The sequence below is a fragment of the Salmo salar genome, chromosome ssa20 (genome assembly GCF_905237065.1).
Source record: "Salmo salar chromosome ssa20, Ssal_v3.1, whole genome shotgun sequence".
NCBI lineage: Eukaryota > Metazoa > Chordata > Actinopteri > Salmoniformes > Salmonidae > Salmo > Salmo salar.
Window position 1 is genome coordinate 47,325,305 of NC_059461.1, and position 16,025 is coordinate 47,341,329.

Below are 16,025 nucleotides of genomic sequence, written 5' to 3' on the forward strand. Positions count from 1 at the left end.
GTGCCAAGTGCACACTTATCATGTAGTAGTACCCATCTACGTAAGCTACAACATTAAGTATAATGTAATGATTCATGCCACAGGAGCGGGCACAGGCCAATGTCACCTCAGTTGTTGTTAGGAATTTACAACAAAAACGTGTGTCTGAATTTACACAGCCAAATATTTTTGGTAGAAAGGAATTTCCGACCAGAACATCATCAAGCTATCTGTTAAAACAGACGCGCGTGCCTGTATTTTCACCTCGAGATCGCGCATGAAGAGGGCGTAGTTAGAGGAGGTGTTGGGGGCAACATTTGTGCAAGAGGGAGGGCAGGGAGAGGTTCTGCAAACGGAAGGGGATGAACAGGAAGAGCAAGGGCCGTGCACACAGAGGGGAGGGAAACTGCAGGCTGTGTGTATTTTTCTAAATGTATTTATGCACCTCGTCTCCCTTCCGCCTATGTTAATGATTTGTGTTAGTTATGTAAATGTCCCTTTTGTTTATTGGCGCCACCGTCAGCTCTTCCTTCTACCTCAACAGTAAGAGTATTATCAAGCTATCGTGACTGTATCCAGCCTGCCGCTGAACTTCCCGTCACTGAGAAGAACGCAGACGGAAAGATCGAGCAGCTGAATAGGGAACATAAGGGTTGTCAATGAGAATACAGTTCAATCTACACGGAGACCAGACGGATAGACAAATCGATATCATTGTCTTCTTTTAGTCGACTAGACGGGTCTCGACTGGCTTGCTTGCCAACCTGCGTTGTATTTCTTGCTGAGCACCCAGCTGCAGTTTGCCCCACTGTCGTCGAGGCTCGAGACAACCACTGGTGGGGGGTTTAATGGGATCCTTGTTTCAATAGAACTCCCTTCTCCCACCCCCCGACGGACCTTCGCTCGAATCCGACTCGGGCGCTGTCTTCCCCGGGGGGTGCCGGTTTTTGCTCAGTCTGACTGGGGAAGGAGGGCGGCCCCCCCCCCCAGCATTGACTGTCGCTCTGGCCGACCCCAGTGGAGCCTAATATGGCAGGAAATCTGAAGAAAGGCGGAGGACTGATCGGGATGATGAAGGACGCGTTTCAGCCTCATCACCACCTCCATTCCCATCACCAACCTGGGGCCGTGGACAAAAAGACGGTGGAGAAATGCTGGAAACTAATGGACAAGGTGGGTGACTAGCAGTCGGAGAACTATCTATCTAGGTACAGTACCCAGTTGATGATCAGTGGCCCAGGAAATTAGCTTAGCTAACTTGAGCTAATTTGCTGGCTAGCTTCCTAGCTAACGAGACAGTGTCTAGCTAGCTAGATAACATTAGTTAGCTAGGGGTACACCGACCAGCTAGGCTACACCGAATAGTAGAGAAGGTGGTAGCTAGCTAACGTTAATTATCTATAATATATTGTGTTCATCTGCAGAATATGTAGCTAGCTGAAGTTAGCTAGAACTGGCTATATGGTTGTAACTAGTTAGTTTAATGCTGGTGTCTGGATTGCTAGCTACGTTCGCCAGCTACCTAGGCAACTAGCTAGCCAATTAACATTAGTTAGCAACATTGGCCAGTATAATCTCGTGTGCATGGGGATGGTGACTCAATCATCATCCCAGATTAGGGTCATGAAAGTAGTAGCTAGCTAGCTGAGTAGTAGCTAGCTGAGCAAAGTTAGGCTTGGGTTTTGATCATACCCACCGAGCTATATTTTACTGTTTAGAACAAGATCCATCCCATTGACAAAGTTGTTCAATAAGGTTGTAAAATGTGAGACTTAGCTAGCTAAATGTGATTTGAATCTGTCAATTGTATGATCAGATATTAAACACAATCATTGTCTAAACAATGTGCCAACAATCTAACTGCTCGAGTCCAACACTTAGCCGTGGCCCCTGAAATCCAGAGTATTGCGCAGCAATGAAATTAATACATGTGAGCATAATAAAGAATTAGCTACATTTACAGCATCACTTCTTGAAAATGTAGCTGGATGACCCCTAGTTTCCTGTGTGATTCACACTGAATTATCACAGTGATTCAGAGGACAAGACAGCCTTTTTATGTTTGTTTCTCTAGTAGTCTACACATGTCATTCTTTTGACTTATCCGTAAGAACCCAAGCCGCTGAAGATTGTCATAGTGGCACTTTTTTGGCCAAATTTGCATTTCTTTCCACCAGACGAGCACATCTGCATTGACTCATTATGAAGAAGAGGTCACTTCACACAAACAGAAAAACAGAAGTGACACTGCAATGTCAGTTCTCCTTTTCTGTTTCAGAAAGTAGCCTGGGCTTCCCAATCAGTGGCACAATGTCTAGTCTGTCAGAGTTGAGAAAGAGGTGTGTGTGTGTGTTTCCACAAGACCTTTGAAATAGAATTGTTTGTCCACGATGGAGGTTTTGTTGAAAGGAAAACCACTGTGGAACCTGCGATATGTGATCTTTGGCCTGCTGATTTTAGAAGAATGCTACCCAGTATCAACAGGTCTCTGTCAAATAGTGTGTGAGCGCTTCAAGGCAGGATACAACTTTACCGATGACCCCTGTGGAGACTTTGTTTGTTACTGCGGCAACTGGTACCCTATCAAGTGTTCTTCATAGAATTTGTACAGTGTGATTGTCCCTCCCCTCTTTCAAAACGGGTTAACAATCATTACACTGACCTTTCTGCATCAGGTTTAACCAATAATAAAAGCTTGTCTTCAGACGGTTATGCTACATGCACAAGTTAGCCTATCTGCTCATTCAAATATCATGAGGACAACCCGAACAACAGTGCATGCTTGTCATAGATCTGCCTAAGAACGTCAAAGTTCAGTAAAAGTGTTTGAATAGAATATAAGTGGCCTTTAGGGTTATTATAGGCTTATTACTCTTCCCATGTTGATTTGGGTGTCTCTCTCTCAATGAAATTACAATTTAAGGGGCTTTATTGGCATGGGAAACAGTCAGTATTTTAGTGTTTTTTTTTTAATCATAGCAGGAACCTGCAGTCATGGGTTACGTCCCAAATGGAATCCTATTCCGTATGTGGTGCTGATCAGAAGTAGTGGGCTATATAGAGAATAGGGTGCCATTTGGGATGTAACAGTGATCTAGAACACAGTGGTATAGAGCTCAGGGAGGTCAGCTCAGCCCTGCAGTATGGGGGGGTCAGGGTTGGGGTTGGTTCTGTCCCAGTCTCCAATCCTGAGGTTAGTGAGAGAGCAGAGGAGGGGAATGAGGCACAGCTGAGAGGCAATCTTCTCTTCGTTTTTGGTTCGGTCCAGGCCACAACGACTGGATGTGCGTGTGCGTGTGCGTGTGTGCACGTTTAGCCAAGGGCTTATCTGCTCTCTGACAGGACTCATATTCTTGGGTTGGAAGCGCATTAGGGTTTACTGTGACCCCCTCTGTCTGACGTCAGCAGTGCTGCTGCTCAGCCAACCCCCCCCCCATACTCAGCTGGCTACACTCAACACATAGATGGATACAGAGAGAAGCATGCTATCTCTCTCTCTCTCTCTCTGTTTCAGTTCAAGGGCTTTATTGGCATGGGTAACTTATGTTAACATTTCCAAAGTGAAGTAGACAATAAACAAAAGTGAAATAAAACTATAAAAATGAACAGTAGTTCCAAAATAATATTCCATATTACGTCAATATACAGTGTTGTAACAATGTGCAAATAGTTAAAGTACAAAAGGGAAAATAAATAAACATAAATATAGGTTGTATTTTCAATGGTGATGCATGATATGACATTTGTGGCCGATATCCAATATTTTCCTTGCCAAAAAAAAAAGATACCGATATTTAATATTTTTGCAGCCTTTTAAGCATTCTAGTACAGTTAAATAGTTAACACACACACATGGACGCAGCGGTCTAAGGCACTGCATCTCAGTGCAAGAGGCGTCACTACAGTCCCTGGTTCGAATCCAGGCTGTATCACATCCAGCCGTGATTGGGAGTCCCATATGGCGGCGCGCAATTGGCCCAGCGTCGTCCGGGGTAGGCTGTTATTGTAAATATGAATAGGTTCTTAACTGACTTGCCTAGTTAAATAAAGGTTACACACACGCTGACCAAAAATACATTCTTTGGGCATTTTATGTATGTCCCCATTACCAGTAAAACATAATCATATTGTTCTTTCACTTACTTGCTGTGCTGTTTCGTTGTCCATTTGTTCAGTCGTTTCATTCTCAACCAGGATTTCATCATACATGTCAAGCAGTGAAGTTTCAGCTCTCTGTCCGTGGCCTTTCTTCCTCGGTGCACACTGTCACTGTGTCCGTTTCCATCTTGTCCAGCTGTGTATGTAACATTTCACGTAAACCCTGTTTCTTGTCTGCCTCGAGGTAGCGGTCCTTGTACATAGCATCAAGCATGGTGGCGACACAGTAAAGAGAGAATGCCACCGAATCGCTTTGTTGAGCAGGCGTTTCAATGCCGTGACCGAGGGTGTCACATATGTTGCAGACGCAGTTGATGAGCTTATTTCTCGAGTCAGTTGTTCGAATGGTGCTTGCTAGTGTGTTCATGTTTCAAACATGTTCTCAAATGCCATTGAAATGGTAGCAGCGGTATGACATTTGGTCATACATTTGGCAGGAGATTAGCAAGTGCAGCTCAGTTTCCACCTCATTTTGTGGGCTGTGTGCACATAGCCTGTCTTCTCTTGAGAGCCAGGTCTGCTTATGGCGGTCTTTCTCAATAGCAAGGCTATGCTCACTCAGTCTGTACATAGTCAAAGCTTTCCTTAAGTTTGGGTCAGTCACAGTGGTCAGGTATTCTGCCACTGTGTACTCTCTGTTTAGGGCCAAATAGCATTCTAGGTCGCTCTGTTTTTTGTTAGTTGACACATTGGAAAGAATTATCTTTTTGTTTTCTCATGATTTGGATGGGTCTAACTGTGTTGCTGTCTTGGGGCTCTGTGGGGTCTGATTTGTGTTTGTGAACAGAGGACTAGCTTGCTTAGGGGACTCTTCTCCAGGTTCATCTGTCTGTAGGTGATGGCTTTGTTATGGAAGGTTTGGGAATCGCTTTCTTTTAGGTGGTTGTAGAATTTAACCGCTCTTTTCTAGATTTTGGTAATTATCGTCTATCAGCCTAATTTTACTTTGCGTGCATTATTTGGTGTTTTATGTTGTACACTGAGGATATTTTTGCAGAATTCTGCATGCAGTCTCAATTTGGTGTTTGTCCCATTTTGTGAATTCTTGGTTGGTGAGCAGACACCAGACCTCACAACCATAAAGGCCAATGGGTTCTATAATTGATTCAAGTATTTTTTTAGCCAGATCGTAATTGGTATGTCAAATGTTATGTTCTTTTTGATGGCATAGAAGGCCCTTCTTGCCTTGTATCTCAGCTCGTTCACAGCTTTGTGGACGTTACCTCTGGCGCTGATGTTTGGGCCAAGGTATGTATAGGTCTTTGTGTGCTCTAGGGCAACGGTGTCTAGATGGAATTTGTATTTGTGGTCCTGGCGACTGGATCTTTTTTAGAACACCATTATTTTTGTCTTACTGAGATTTACTGTCAGGGCCCAGGTCTGGAAAAATCTGTGCAGAAGATCTAGGTGCTTCTGTAGGCCCTCCTTGGTTGGTGACAGAAGCACTAGATCATCAGCAAACAGTAGACATTTCACTTCAGATTCTTGTAGAGTGAGGCTGGGTGCTGCAGACTGTTCCTGTGCCCTCGCCAATTCCTTGATGTGTGTGTGTGTGTGTGTGTGTGTGTGTGTGTGTATGTATGTTGAAGAGGGTGGGGCTTAAGGTGCATCCCTGTCTTACCCCATGGCCCTGTGAAAATAAATGTTTTTTTGCCAATTTTAACCTCGCACTTGTTTGTGTACATGGATTTGATAACGTATGTTTTTCCCCCAACACCACTTTCCATCAATTTGTATAGCATACCCTCATGCCAAATTGAGTGTCAGGCTTTTTTTAAATCAACATAGCATGAGAAGACTTTGCCTTTGTTTTGGTTTGTTTGTTTGTCAATTAGGGTGAAATTCATGGTCTGTCGTACGGTAATTTGGTAAAAAGCCAATTTGAATTGTACCCGCAAACACCAGTCTCAACGTTAACAGTGAAGAGGCGACTCCAGGATGCTGGCCTTCTGCCTCAGTTTCATGGCAATTTCTTGCATGGAATAACCTTAATTTCTCAGAACAAGAATAGACTGATGAGTTTCAGAAGAAAGTTCTTTGTTTCTGGCCATTTTGAGCCTGTAATCGAACCCAGAAATGCTGATGCTCCAGATACTCAACTAGTCTAAAGAAGGACAGTTTGATTGCTTTTTTTAATAAGGACAACAGTTTTCAGCTGTGCTAACATAATTGCATAAGGATTTTGTAATGATCAATTAGCCTTTTAAAATTATAAACTTGGATTAACTAACACAACGTGCCATTGGAACACAGAAGGGATGGTTGCTGATAATGGGCCTCTGTAGGCCTATGTAGATATTCCATTAAAATTTGCCATTTCCAGCTACAATAGTCATTTACAACATTAACGATGTCTACACTGTTTCTGATCAATTTGATGTTATTTTAATGGACAAAAAATAGCTTTTCTTTCAAAAACAAGGACATTTCTAAGTGACCCCAAACTTTTGAACTGTGTGTGTGTGTGTGTGTGTGTGTGTGTGTGTGTGTGTGTGTGTGTGTGTGGTGTGCGTGCGCACACACACACACCGTTCAAAAGTTTGGGGTCACACACTACATTTTATAATTATTATTATAATACCAGTGCCAATAAAATAAAGAATAGTTGTAAACAAATGAGTAAGAATGGAATTATATTGCACACAAAAATAAGTGCAATGCAGTTTGTGTGTGTGTGTGTGTGAATTAAAGGGGGTTTCCAGCCAAGTAGTCTGCATATTAGATGCAGTAGTTGGTGCACCTCTCCAATCTCTGATTGTTCTAGGTGTCTTTTGCCCGAGGTTACCTCATCATATGTAGGCTGATGATCTGAATGATAAATGCTGTGGACTGCATCATGTGGTGCACTTCTCTGAAGGACAGTGTTCTGCCTGACCCTGGAGTAGTGGTCAGTGCTGTGTTGTGATGGGCCGGGTCTAGTTGTGATGGGCCGGGTCTAGTAGAGCTCTGTTGTGATGGGCCGGGTCTAGTTGAGCTGTGTTGTGATGGGCCCGGTCTGGTCTGGTAAATCTGTGCTGTGTTGGGCCATGTCTGGCTCTTCTCTCCTGGGGATGGTGGGGCTACTGTTGTTTCAGAACGTGGAGCAGGGGGCCACTGCTGCTGTGGTGAAGGGTGTGGGTCCCTGCCAAGTGTTGCATCCTTTAGGTCCTTAGCAAAGGTTCTGACACTGTCCTGATCAAGATGCACATTATCGTGTAAGTGTTGACATGTCAGAGTGGGGTGGTGAGCCGTTCTGACGTTGAGCAGTGAGGCACAGTCCACAGTGATCTGTTGATTTGATTTTGTTGATCAACTTTCCTGGGACGTCTTTTCTTGGTAGGGCCCAACTATATTGATTTTTGGGAACATAGCCTGTACCTGTTCTGCCACTCTTCTCACTGCCCCAGATACATTTTCACCTTTGTCAGTGTGGAGGATGATGTTGTCAGGGGTGTCAATCCTGGTCTGACTGAGTAGCTGCATTGCACTCTCAGTTGTAGGACACCAAAACCTATACTCCTGGTGTCTAGGGAATAATCTTTCCTGGACTAAGAACTTCCCATTTGAATCGATAAGGATTGCAGTTGTGGGTGATTGTCTGGGTGGAGCAGACTGGGAGGCTGGAGCAGGCTGGGAGGCTGGTATTCTGACCTGAGCTGGAGCAGCACACTGGGAGGCTGGTATTCTGACCTGAGCTGGAGCAGCACACTGGGAGGCTGGTATTCTGACCTGAGCTGGAGCAGCACACTGGGAGGCTGGTATTCTGACCTGAGCTGGAGCAGACTGGGCGGCTGGTATTCTGACCTGTGCTGGAGCAGACTGGGAGGCTGGTATTCTGACCTGGGCTGGAGCAGACTGGGTGGCTGGTATTCTGACCTGGGCTGGAGCAGACTGTGCTGGAGCAGACTGGGAGGCTGGTTGGCTGACCTGGGCTGGAGCAGAATGGGAAGCTGATGTAGTGTCATCAGGCTATGTGGTGGAGCCCATTCTGGTTGTGCTGGTCTCAGGTTCTGCCTCTGTTGTACCAAGCTGGTGGACAAGTTTCTGAGATGAGTTCCGCTTCTACTTTTAGGGTAGCAAACACATTCTCAAAAGCCTGGAGACTTGAATCATTGCCATGTATCAATACAGTTCCATTATTGTATAAGTTGACTGTTTGATATGTGTTGCTCTGGTCAGCTTAAAAAAATCTGATCTGGGGCCTCCTGAGTGGTGCGGTGGTCTAGGGCACTGAATCACAGTGCAAGCTGTGCCACTAGAGATCCTGGTTCGAGTCCAGGCTCTGTCGCACCGCGACTGGGAGACCCATGGGGCGGTGCACAATTGGCCCAGCGTCGTCCGGGTTAGAGGAGGGTTTGGCCAGCAGGGATGTCTTTGTCCCATTGCACTCCAGCAAATCCTGTTTTGGGCCGTGCACGCTGACACGGTAGCCAGGTGTATGGTGTTTCCTCCGACACATTGGTGTGGCTGGCTTCCAGGTTAAGAGGGCATTGTGTCAAGAAGCAGTGCTGCTTGGTTGGGTCGTATTACATGACCGTTTGCTCCTGTATTTCTTCATAAACAAAAAAAGAAAAGTCATCTCACTGTCAACTGCGTTTATTTTCAGCAAACATAACGTGTAAATATTTGTATGAACATAACAAGATTCAATAACTGAGACATAAACTGAACAAGTTCCACAGACATGTGACTAACAGAAATGGAATAATGTGTCCCTGAACAAAGTGGTGGTCAAAATCAAAAGTAACAGTCAGTATCTGGTGTGGCCACCAGCTGCATTAAGTACTGCAGTGCATCTCATCCTCATGGACTGCACCAGATTTGCCAGTTCTTGTTGTGAGAAGTTACCCCACTCTTCCACCAAGGCACCTGCAAGTTTCCGGACATTTCTGGGGGGGAATGGCCCTAGTCCTCACCCTCGGATCCAACAGGTCCCAGACTTGCTCAATGGGATTGCGAACCGGGCTCTTCGCTGGCCATGGCAGAACACTGACATTCCTGTCTTGCAGGAGATCACGCACAGAACGAGCAGTATGGCTGGTGGCATTGTCATGCTGGAGGGTCATGTCAGGATGAGCCTGCAGGAAGGGTACCACATCAGGGAGGAGGATGTCTTCCCTGTAACGCACAGCATTGAGATGTGTGTGGCTAAGTGTGGCTATTTGAACAATCTCAAATAGAAAATATATTTTGATTTGTTTAACACTTTTTTGGTTACTACATGATTCCATGTGTTATTTCATAGTTTTGATGTCTTAACTATTATTCTATGTAGAAAATTGTAAAAATATAGAAACTCTTGAAGGAGTAGGTGTTATAAAACTTTTGACCGGTGGAGTGTGTACATTTTATTTTACAACACTTGCGCAGGCTACATGAGCGGTGTGGTTAGCATGTCACTCATGAGACGGATGTGGCAGGGTCTACAGACAATCACGGACTACAAAGGGAAAACCAGCCACATCCCGGACACTTAGGTCTTGCTTCTGGACAAGCTAAACACCTTCTTTGCCGCTTTGAGGATAACACAGTGCCACCGACACGGCCCGCTACCATGGACTGTGGGCTCCTCCGTGGCCGACATGAGTAAGACATTTTTAAGCCTGTTAACCCTCGTAGGGCTGCCGGCACCCCTAGCTCCATCCTCAGAGCATGCGCAGACCAGCTGGCTGGAGTGTTTTATGGACGTATTCTTTATCCCAGTCTACTTTCCCCACTTCCTCCAAAATGTCCACCGTTGTTCCTGTACCCAAGAAAGCGACGGTAACTGAATTAAATGACTGTCATCCCTTAGCACTCACTTCTGTCATCATGAAGTGCTTTGAGAGACTAGTCAAGGATCATATCACCTCCACTTTACCTGTCACCCTAGACCCACTTCAATTTGCTTACCGCCCCAATAGAGCCACAGACGATGCAATCGCCATCGCACTGCACACTGCCCTAAACCATCTGGACAAGAGGAATACCTATGTAAGAATGCTGTTCATTGACTATAGCTCAGCATTCAACACCATAGTACCCTGCAAGCTCATCATTTAAGTTCTGGGCCCTGGGTCTGAACCAGTGCTAGGCCTGATTACCAACAATGACGAGACAGCCTACAGGGAGGAGGTGAGGGCCCTGAGAGTGGTGCCAGCAAAATAACCTCTCACTCCACGTCAGCAAACTACCTGCCCTCCAGGACACCTACAGCACCCGATGTCATAGGAAGGCCAAAAAAGATCGTTAAGGACATCAACCACTCGAGCCACGGCCTGTTCACTGCGCTATCATCCAGAAGGCGAGGTCAGTACAGGTGCATCAAAGCTGGGACCGGGAGACAGAAGCTGTTTTTCAATCTTAAGGCCATCAGACTGTTAAACAGCCATCAAATCAAATGTATTTATATAGCCCTTCTTAGATCAGCTGATATCTCAGTGCTGTACAGAAACCCAGCCTAAAACCCCAAACAGCAAGCAATGCAGGTGTAGAAGCACGGTGGCTAGGAAAAACTCCCTAGAAAGGCCAAAACCTAGGAAGAAACCTAGAGCGTAACCAGGCTATGAGGGGTGGCCAGTCCTCTTCTAGCTGTGCCAGGTGGAGATTATAACAGAACATGGCCAAGATGTTCAAATGTTCATAAATGACCAGCATGGTCAAATAATAATCACAGTAGTTGTCGAGGGTGCAACAGGTCAGCACCTCAGGAGTAAATGTCAGTTGGCTTTTCATAGCCGATCATTGGGAATATCTCTACCGCTCCTGCTGTCTCTAGAGAGTTGAAAACAGCAGGTCTGGGACAGGTAGCACGTCCGGTGAACAGGTCAGGGTTCCATAGCCGCAGGCAGAACAGTTGAAACTGGAGCAGCAGCACGGCCAAGTGGACTGGGTACAGCAAGGAGTCATCAGGCCAGGTAGTCCTGAGGCATGGTCCTCAGAGATAGAGAGCGAGAGAGAGAGAATTAGAGCGAGCATACTTAAATTCACACAGGACACCGGATAAGACACGAGAAATACTCCAGATATAACAGCCCCCCGACACATAAACTACTGCAGCATAAATACTGGAGGCTGAGACAGGAGGGGTCAGGAGACACTGTGGCCCCATCCGATGATACCCCCGGACAGGGCCAAACAGGCAGGATATAACCCCACCCACTTTGCCAAAGCACAGCCCCCACACCACTAGAGGGATATCTTCAGCCACCAACTTACCATTCTGAGACAAGGCCGAGTATAGCCCACAAAGATCTCCGCCACGGCACAACCCAAGGGGGGGCGCCAACCCAGACAGGAAGACGACGTCAGTGACTCAACCCACTCAAGTGACGCACCCCTCCTAGGGACGTCATGGAAGAGCACCAGTAAGCCAGTGACTCAGCCCCTGTAATAGGGTTAGAGGCAGAGAATCCCAGTGGAGAGAGGGGAACCGGCCAGGCAGAGACATCAAGGGCGGTTCGTTGCTCCAGTGCCTTTCCGTTCACCTTCACACCCCTGGGCCAGACTACACTCAATCATAGGACCTACTGAAGAGATGAGTCTTCAGTAAAGACTTAAAGGTTGAGACCGAGTCTGCGTCTCTCACATGGGTAGGCAGACCATTCCATAATAATTGAGCTCTATAGGAGAAAGCCCTGCCTCCAGCTGTTTGCTTAGAAATTCTAGGGACAATAAGGAGGCCTGCGTCTTGTGACCGTAGCGTACGTGTAGGTATGTACGGCAGGACCAAATCGGAAAGATGGGTAGGAGAAAACCCATGTAATGCTTTGTAGGTTAGCAGTAAAACCTTGAAATCAGCCCTTGCCTTAACTTCTATGGGCTAGGTAGGACGTTAGCGTCCCACTCTATTCAACAGCCAGTGGAATCGCGTGGCGCGAAATACAATACCTCAAAAATGCAATAATTTCAATAATTCAAACATATGACTATTTTACACCATTTGAAAGATAAGACTCTCGTTAATCTAACCACATTGTCCGATTTCAAAAAGGCTTTACAGCGAAAGCAAAACATTAGATTATGTTAGGAGAGTACATAGACACAAATAACCACACAGCCATTTTTCAAGCAAGCATATATGTCACAAAAACCCAAAACACAGCTAAATGCAGCACTAACCTTTGATCTTCATCAGATGACACTCCTAGGACATTATGTTATACAATACATGCATGTTTTGTTCAATCAAGTTCATATTTATATCAAAAAACCAGCTTTTTACATTAGCATGTGATGTTCAGAACTAGCATACCCACCGAAAACTTCCGGTGAATTTACTAAATTACTCATGATAAATGTTGACAAAATACATAATTATTTTAAGAATTATAGATACAGAACTCCTTTATGCAATCGCTATGTCAGATTTTAAAATAGCTTTTTGGCGAAAGCACATTTTGCAATATTCTGAGTAGGTAGCTCAGCCATCATGGCTAGCTAATTTGACACCTGCCAAGTTCGGGGCAACCTAAACTCAGAATTACTATTAGAAAAATTGGATTACCTTTGCTGTTCTTCATCAGAATGCACTCCCAGGACTGCTACTTCCACAACAAATGTTGTTTTTGTTCCAAATAATCCATAGTTATGTGCAAATACCCCCGTTTTGTTCGTGCGTTCAGGTCACTATCCAAAGGGTAACGCGCGAGCGCATTTCGAGACAAAAAAATTCTAAATGTTCCTTTACCGTACTTAGAATCATGTCAAACGCTGTTTAAAATCAATTTATGGTATTTGTCTCGTAAAATAGCGATAATATTCCAACCGGACAATGCTGTATTCATTCAAAAAGGAAGAGAAAAAATGGCGAGGTCTCGTGAAGCGCATCTCCAATCTCTTAGCCACCAGGCTGACAAACTGTGCTCCTGTACTCTGCCCGGAGACAGGAGACGCGTCAATCCGCTTTCTGGACGCTTTAGAGAACCAATGGAAGCCTTAAAAAGTGCTACATAAACCCACGGGCACTGTAGTTTCGATAGAGAAGCAAAGGGAGAACTACAAAATCGCAGACAGGCCACTTCCTGCTTGGAATTTTCTCAGGTTTTTGCCTGCCATATGAGTTCTGTTATACTCAGACACCATTCAAACAGTTTTAGAAACTAAAGAGTGTTTTCTATCCAAATCTAATAATAATATGCATATTCTCGTTTCTGGGAAAGAGTAGTAACCAGTTTAAATCGGGTACGTTTTTTTATCCGGCTGTGAAAATACTGCCCACTAGCTCAGACAGGTTAACAGGAAGCCAGTGTAGGGAGGCTAGCACTGGAGTAATATGATCAAATTGTTTGGTTCTAGTCAGGATTCTAGCAGCCGTATTTAGCACTAACTGAAGTTTATTTAGTGCTTTATCCGGATAGCCGGAAAGTAGAGAGTTGCAGTAGTCTAACCTAGAAGTAATAAAAGCATGGATGAATTTTTCTGCATCATTTTTGGACAGAACATATGGAATAAATCTTTCCTTGAAACAGTCTTGTTATGTTCGTCAAAAGAGAGATCAGGGTCCAGAGTCACGCCGAGGTCATTCAGTTTTATTTGAGACGACTGTACAACCATCAAGATTAATTGTCAGATTCAACAGAAAATCTCTTTGTTTCTTGGGACCTAGAACAAGCATCTCTGTTTTGTCCGAGTTTAAAAGTAGAAAGTTTGCAGCCATCCCCTTCCTTATGTCTGAAACACAGGCTTCCAGCGAGGGCAATTTTGGGGCTTCACCATGTTTCATTGAAATCTACAGCTGTGTGTCATCCGCATAGCAGTAAAAGTTAACATTATGTTTTCGAATGTTATCCTCAAGAGGTAAAATATATAGTGAAAACAATAGTGGTCCTAAAACGGAACCTAGACCAATTTGAGTTTCCAATCTCTCCAAAAGAATGTGGTGATCGACGGTATCAAAAGCAGCACTAAGGTCTAGGAGCACGAGGACAGATGTAGAGCCTCGGTCTGACGCCATTAAAAGGTCATTTACCACCTTTACAAGTGCAGTCTCAGTGCTATGATGGGGTCTAAAACCAGACTGAAGCATTTCGTATACCTTGTTTGTCTTCAGGAAAGCAGTGAGTTGCTGCGCAACAGCTTTTTCTAAACTTTTTGAGAGGATTGGCTTTTTCAAGAGGGGCTTTATTACTGCCACTTTTAGTGAGTTTGGTACACATCCGGTGGATAAAGAGCCGTTTATTATGTTCAACATAGGAGGGCCAAGCACAGGAAGCAGCTCTTTCAGTAGTTTAGTTGGAATAGGGTCCAGTATGCAGCTTGAAGGTTTGGAGGCCATGATTATTTTCATCATTGTGTCAAGAGATATAGTACTAAAACACTTGAGTGTCTCCCTTGATCCCAGGTCCTGGCAGAGTTGTGCAGACTCAGGACAACTGAGCTTTGGAGGAATGCGCAGATTTAAAGAGGAGTCCGTAATTTGCTTTCTAATGATCATGATCTTTTCCTCAAAGAAGTTCATGAATTTATTACTGCTGAAGTGAAAGCCATATATGGCCCTCTTGGGGAATGCTTCTTTTTAGTTAGCTTTGCGACAGTATCAATAATACATTTTGTATTGTTCTTATTTTCCTCAATTAACTTGGAAAAATAGGATGATCGAGGTGCAGTGAGGGCTCTTCGATACTGCACGGTACTGTCTTTCCAAGCTAGTCGGAAGTCTTCCAGTTTGGTGTGGCGCCATTTCCGTTCCAATTTTCTGGAAGCTTGCTTCAGAGCTCGGGTATTTTCTCTATACCAGGGAGCTAGTTTCTTATGACAAATGTTTTCAGGGGTGCGACTGCATCTAGGGTATTGCGCAAGGTTAAATTGAGTTCCTCAGTTAGGTGGTTAACTGATTTTTGTCCTCTGACGTCCTTGGGTAGGCAGAGGGAGTCTGGAAGGGCATCAAGGAATCTTTGGGTTGTCTGAGAATTTATAGCACGACTCTTGATGCTCCTTGGTTGGGGTCTGAGCAGATTATTTGTTGCGATTGCAAACGTAATAAAATGGTGGTCCGATTGTCCAGGATTATGAAGAAAAACATTAAGATCCACAACATTTATTCCATGGGACAGAACTAGATCCAGAGTATGACCGTGGCGGTGAGTAGGTCCGGAGACATGTTGGACAAAACCCACTGAGTCGATGATGGCTCCGAAAGCCTTTTGGAGTGGGTCTGTGGACTTTTCCATGTGAATATTAAAGTCACCAAAAATTAGAATATTATCTGCTATGACTACAAGGTCCGATAGGAATTCAGGCAACTCAGTGAGGAATGCTGTAAGTGGCCCAGGAGGCCTGTAAACAGTAGCTATAAAAAGTGATTAAGTAGGCTGCATAGATTTCATGACTAGAAGCTCAAAAGACAAAATTGTCGTTTTTGTTTTGTACCCTATTTCATTGTGGAGCTAAGGGAGTTAGAGCCCTGTCTATGTTCGTAGATTAGATGAGAGCACCCCTCCAGCTAGGATGGAGTCCGTCACTCCTCAGCAGGCCAGGCGTGTTCCTGTTTTTAGGTGAGTCCCAGAAAGAGGGCCAATTAACTACAAATTCTATCTTTTGGGAGGGGCAGAAAACTGTTTTCAACCATCACTAGCCAGCTTCCACCAGGTTACGCAACCCTGCACCTTAGTGGCTGCAGGTAGCATCATGTTGTGGGGGTGCTTTGCTGCAGGAGGGACTGGTGCAATTCACAAAATAGATGGCATCATGAGGCAGGAAAATTGTGGATATATTAAAGCAACATCTCAAGACATCAGTCAGGAAGTTAACGCTTGGTCGCAAATGGGTCTTCCAAATGGACAATGACCCAAAGCATACTTCCAAAGTTGTATCAAAATGGCTTAAGGACAACAAAGTCAAGGTATTGGAGTGGCCATCACAAAGCCCTGACCTCATCATGTAGAACATTTGTGGGAAGAACTGAAAAAGCGTGTGCGAGGAAGGAGGCC

At 44.8% G+C, this 16,025-nt stretch overlaps 1 protein-coding gene across 1 annotated transcript in view; it reads left to right on the forward strand.

The window, feature by feature from the left end:
• The first annotated feature begins 293 nt into the window (after positions 1–293).
• Positions 294–16,025, forward strand: part of cbl (Cbl proto-oncogene, E3 ubiquitin protein ligase) — a 55,302-nt gene continuing 39,570 nt past the window's right edge. The window contains 1 exon segment of the mRNA XM_045703474.1: positions 294–1,152. Within this exon segment, the coding sequence (XP_045559430.1) occupies positions 1,009–1,152 (144 nt within the window). The 5' untranslated portion in view covers positions 294–1,008.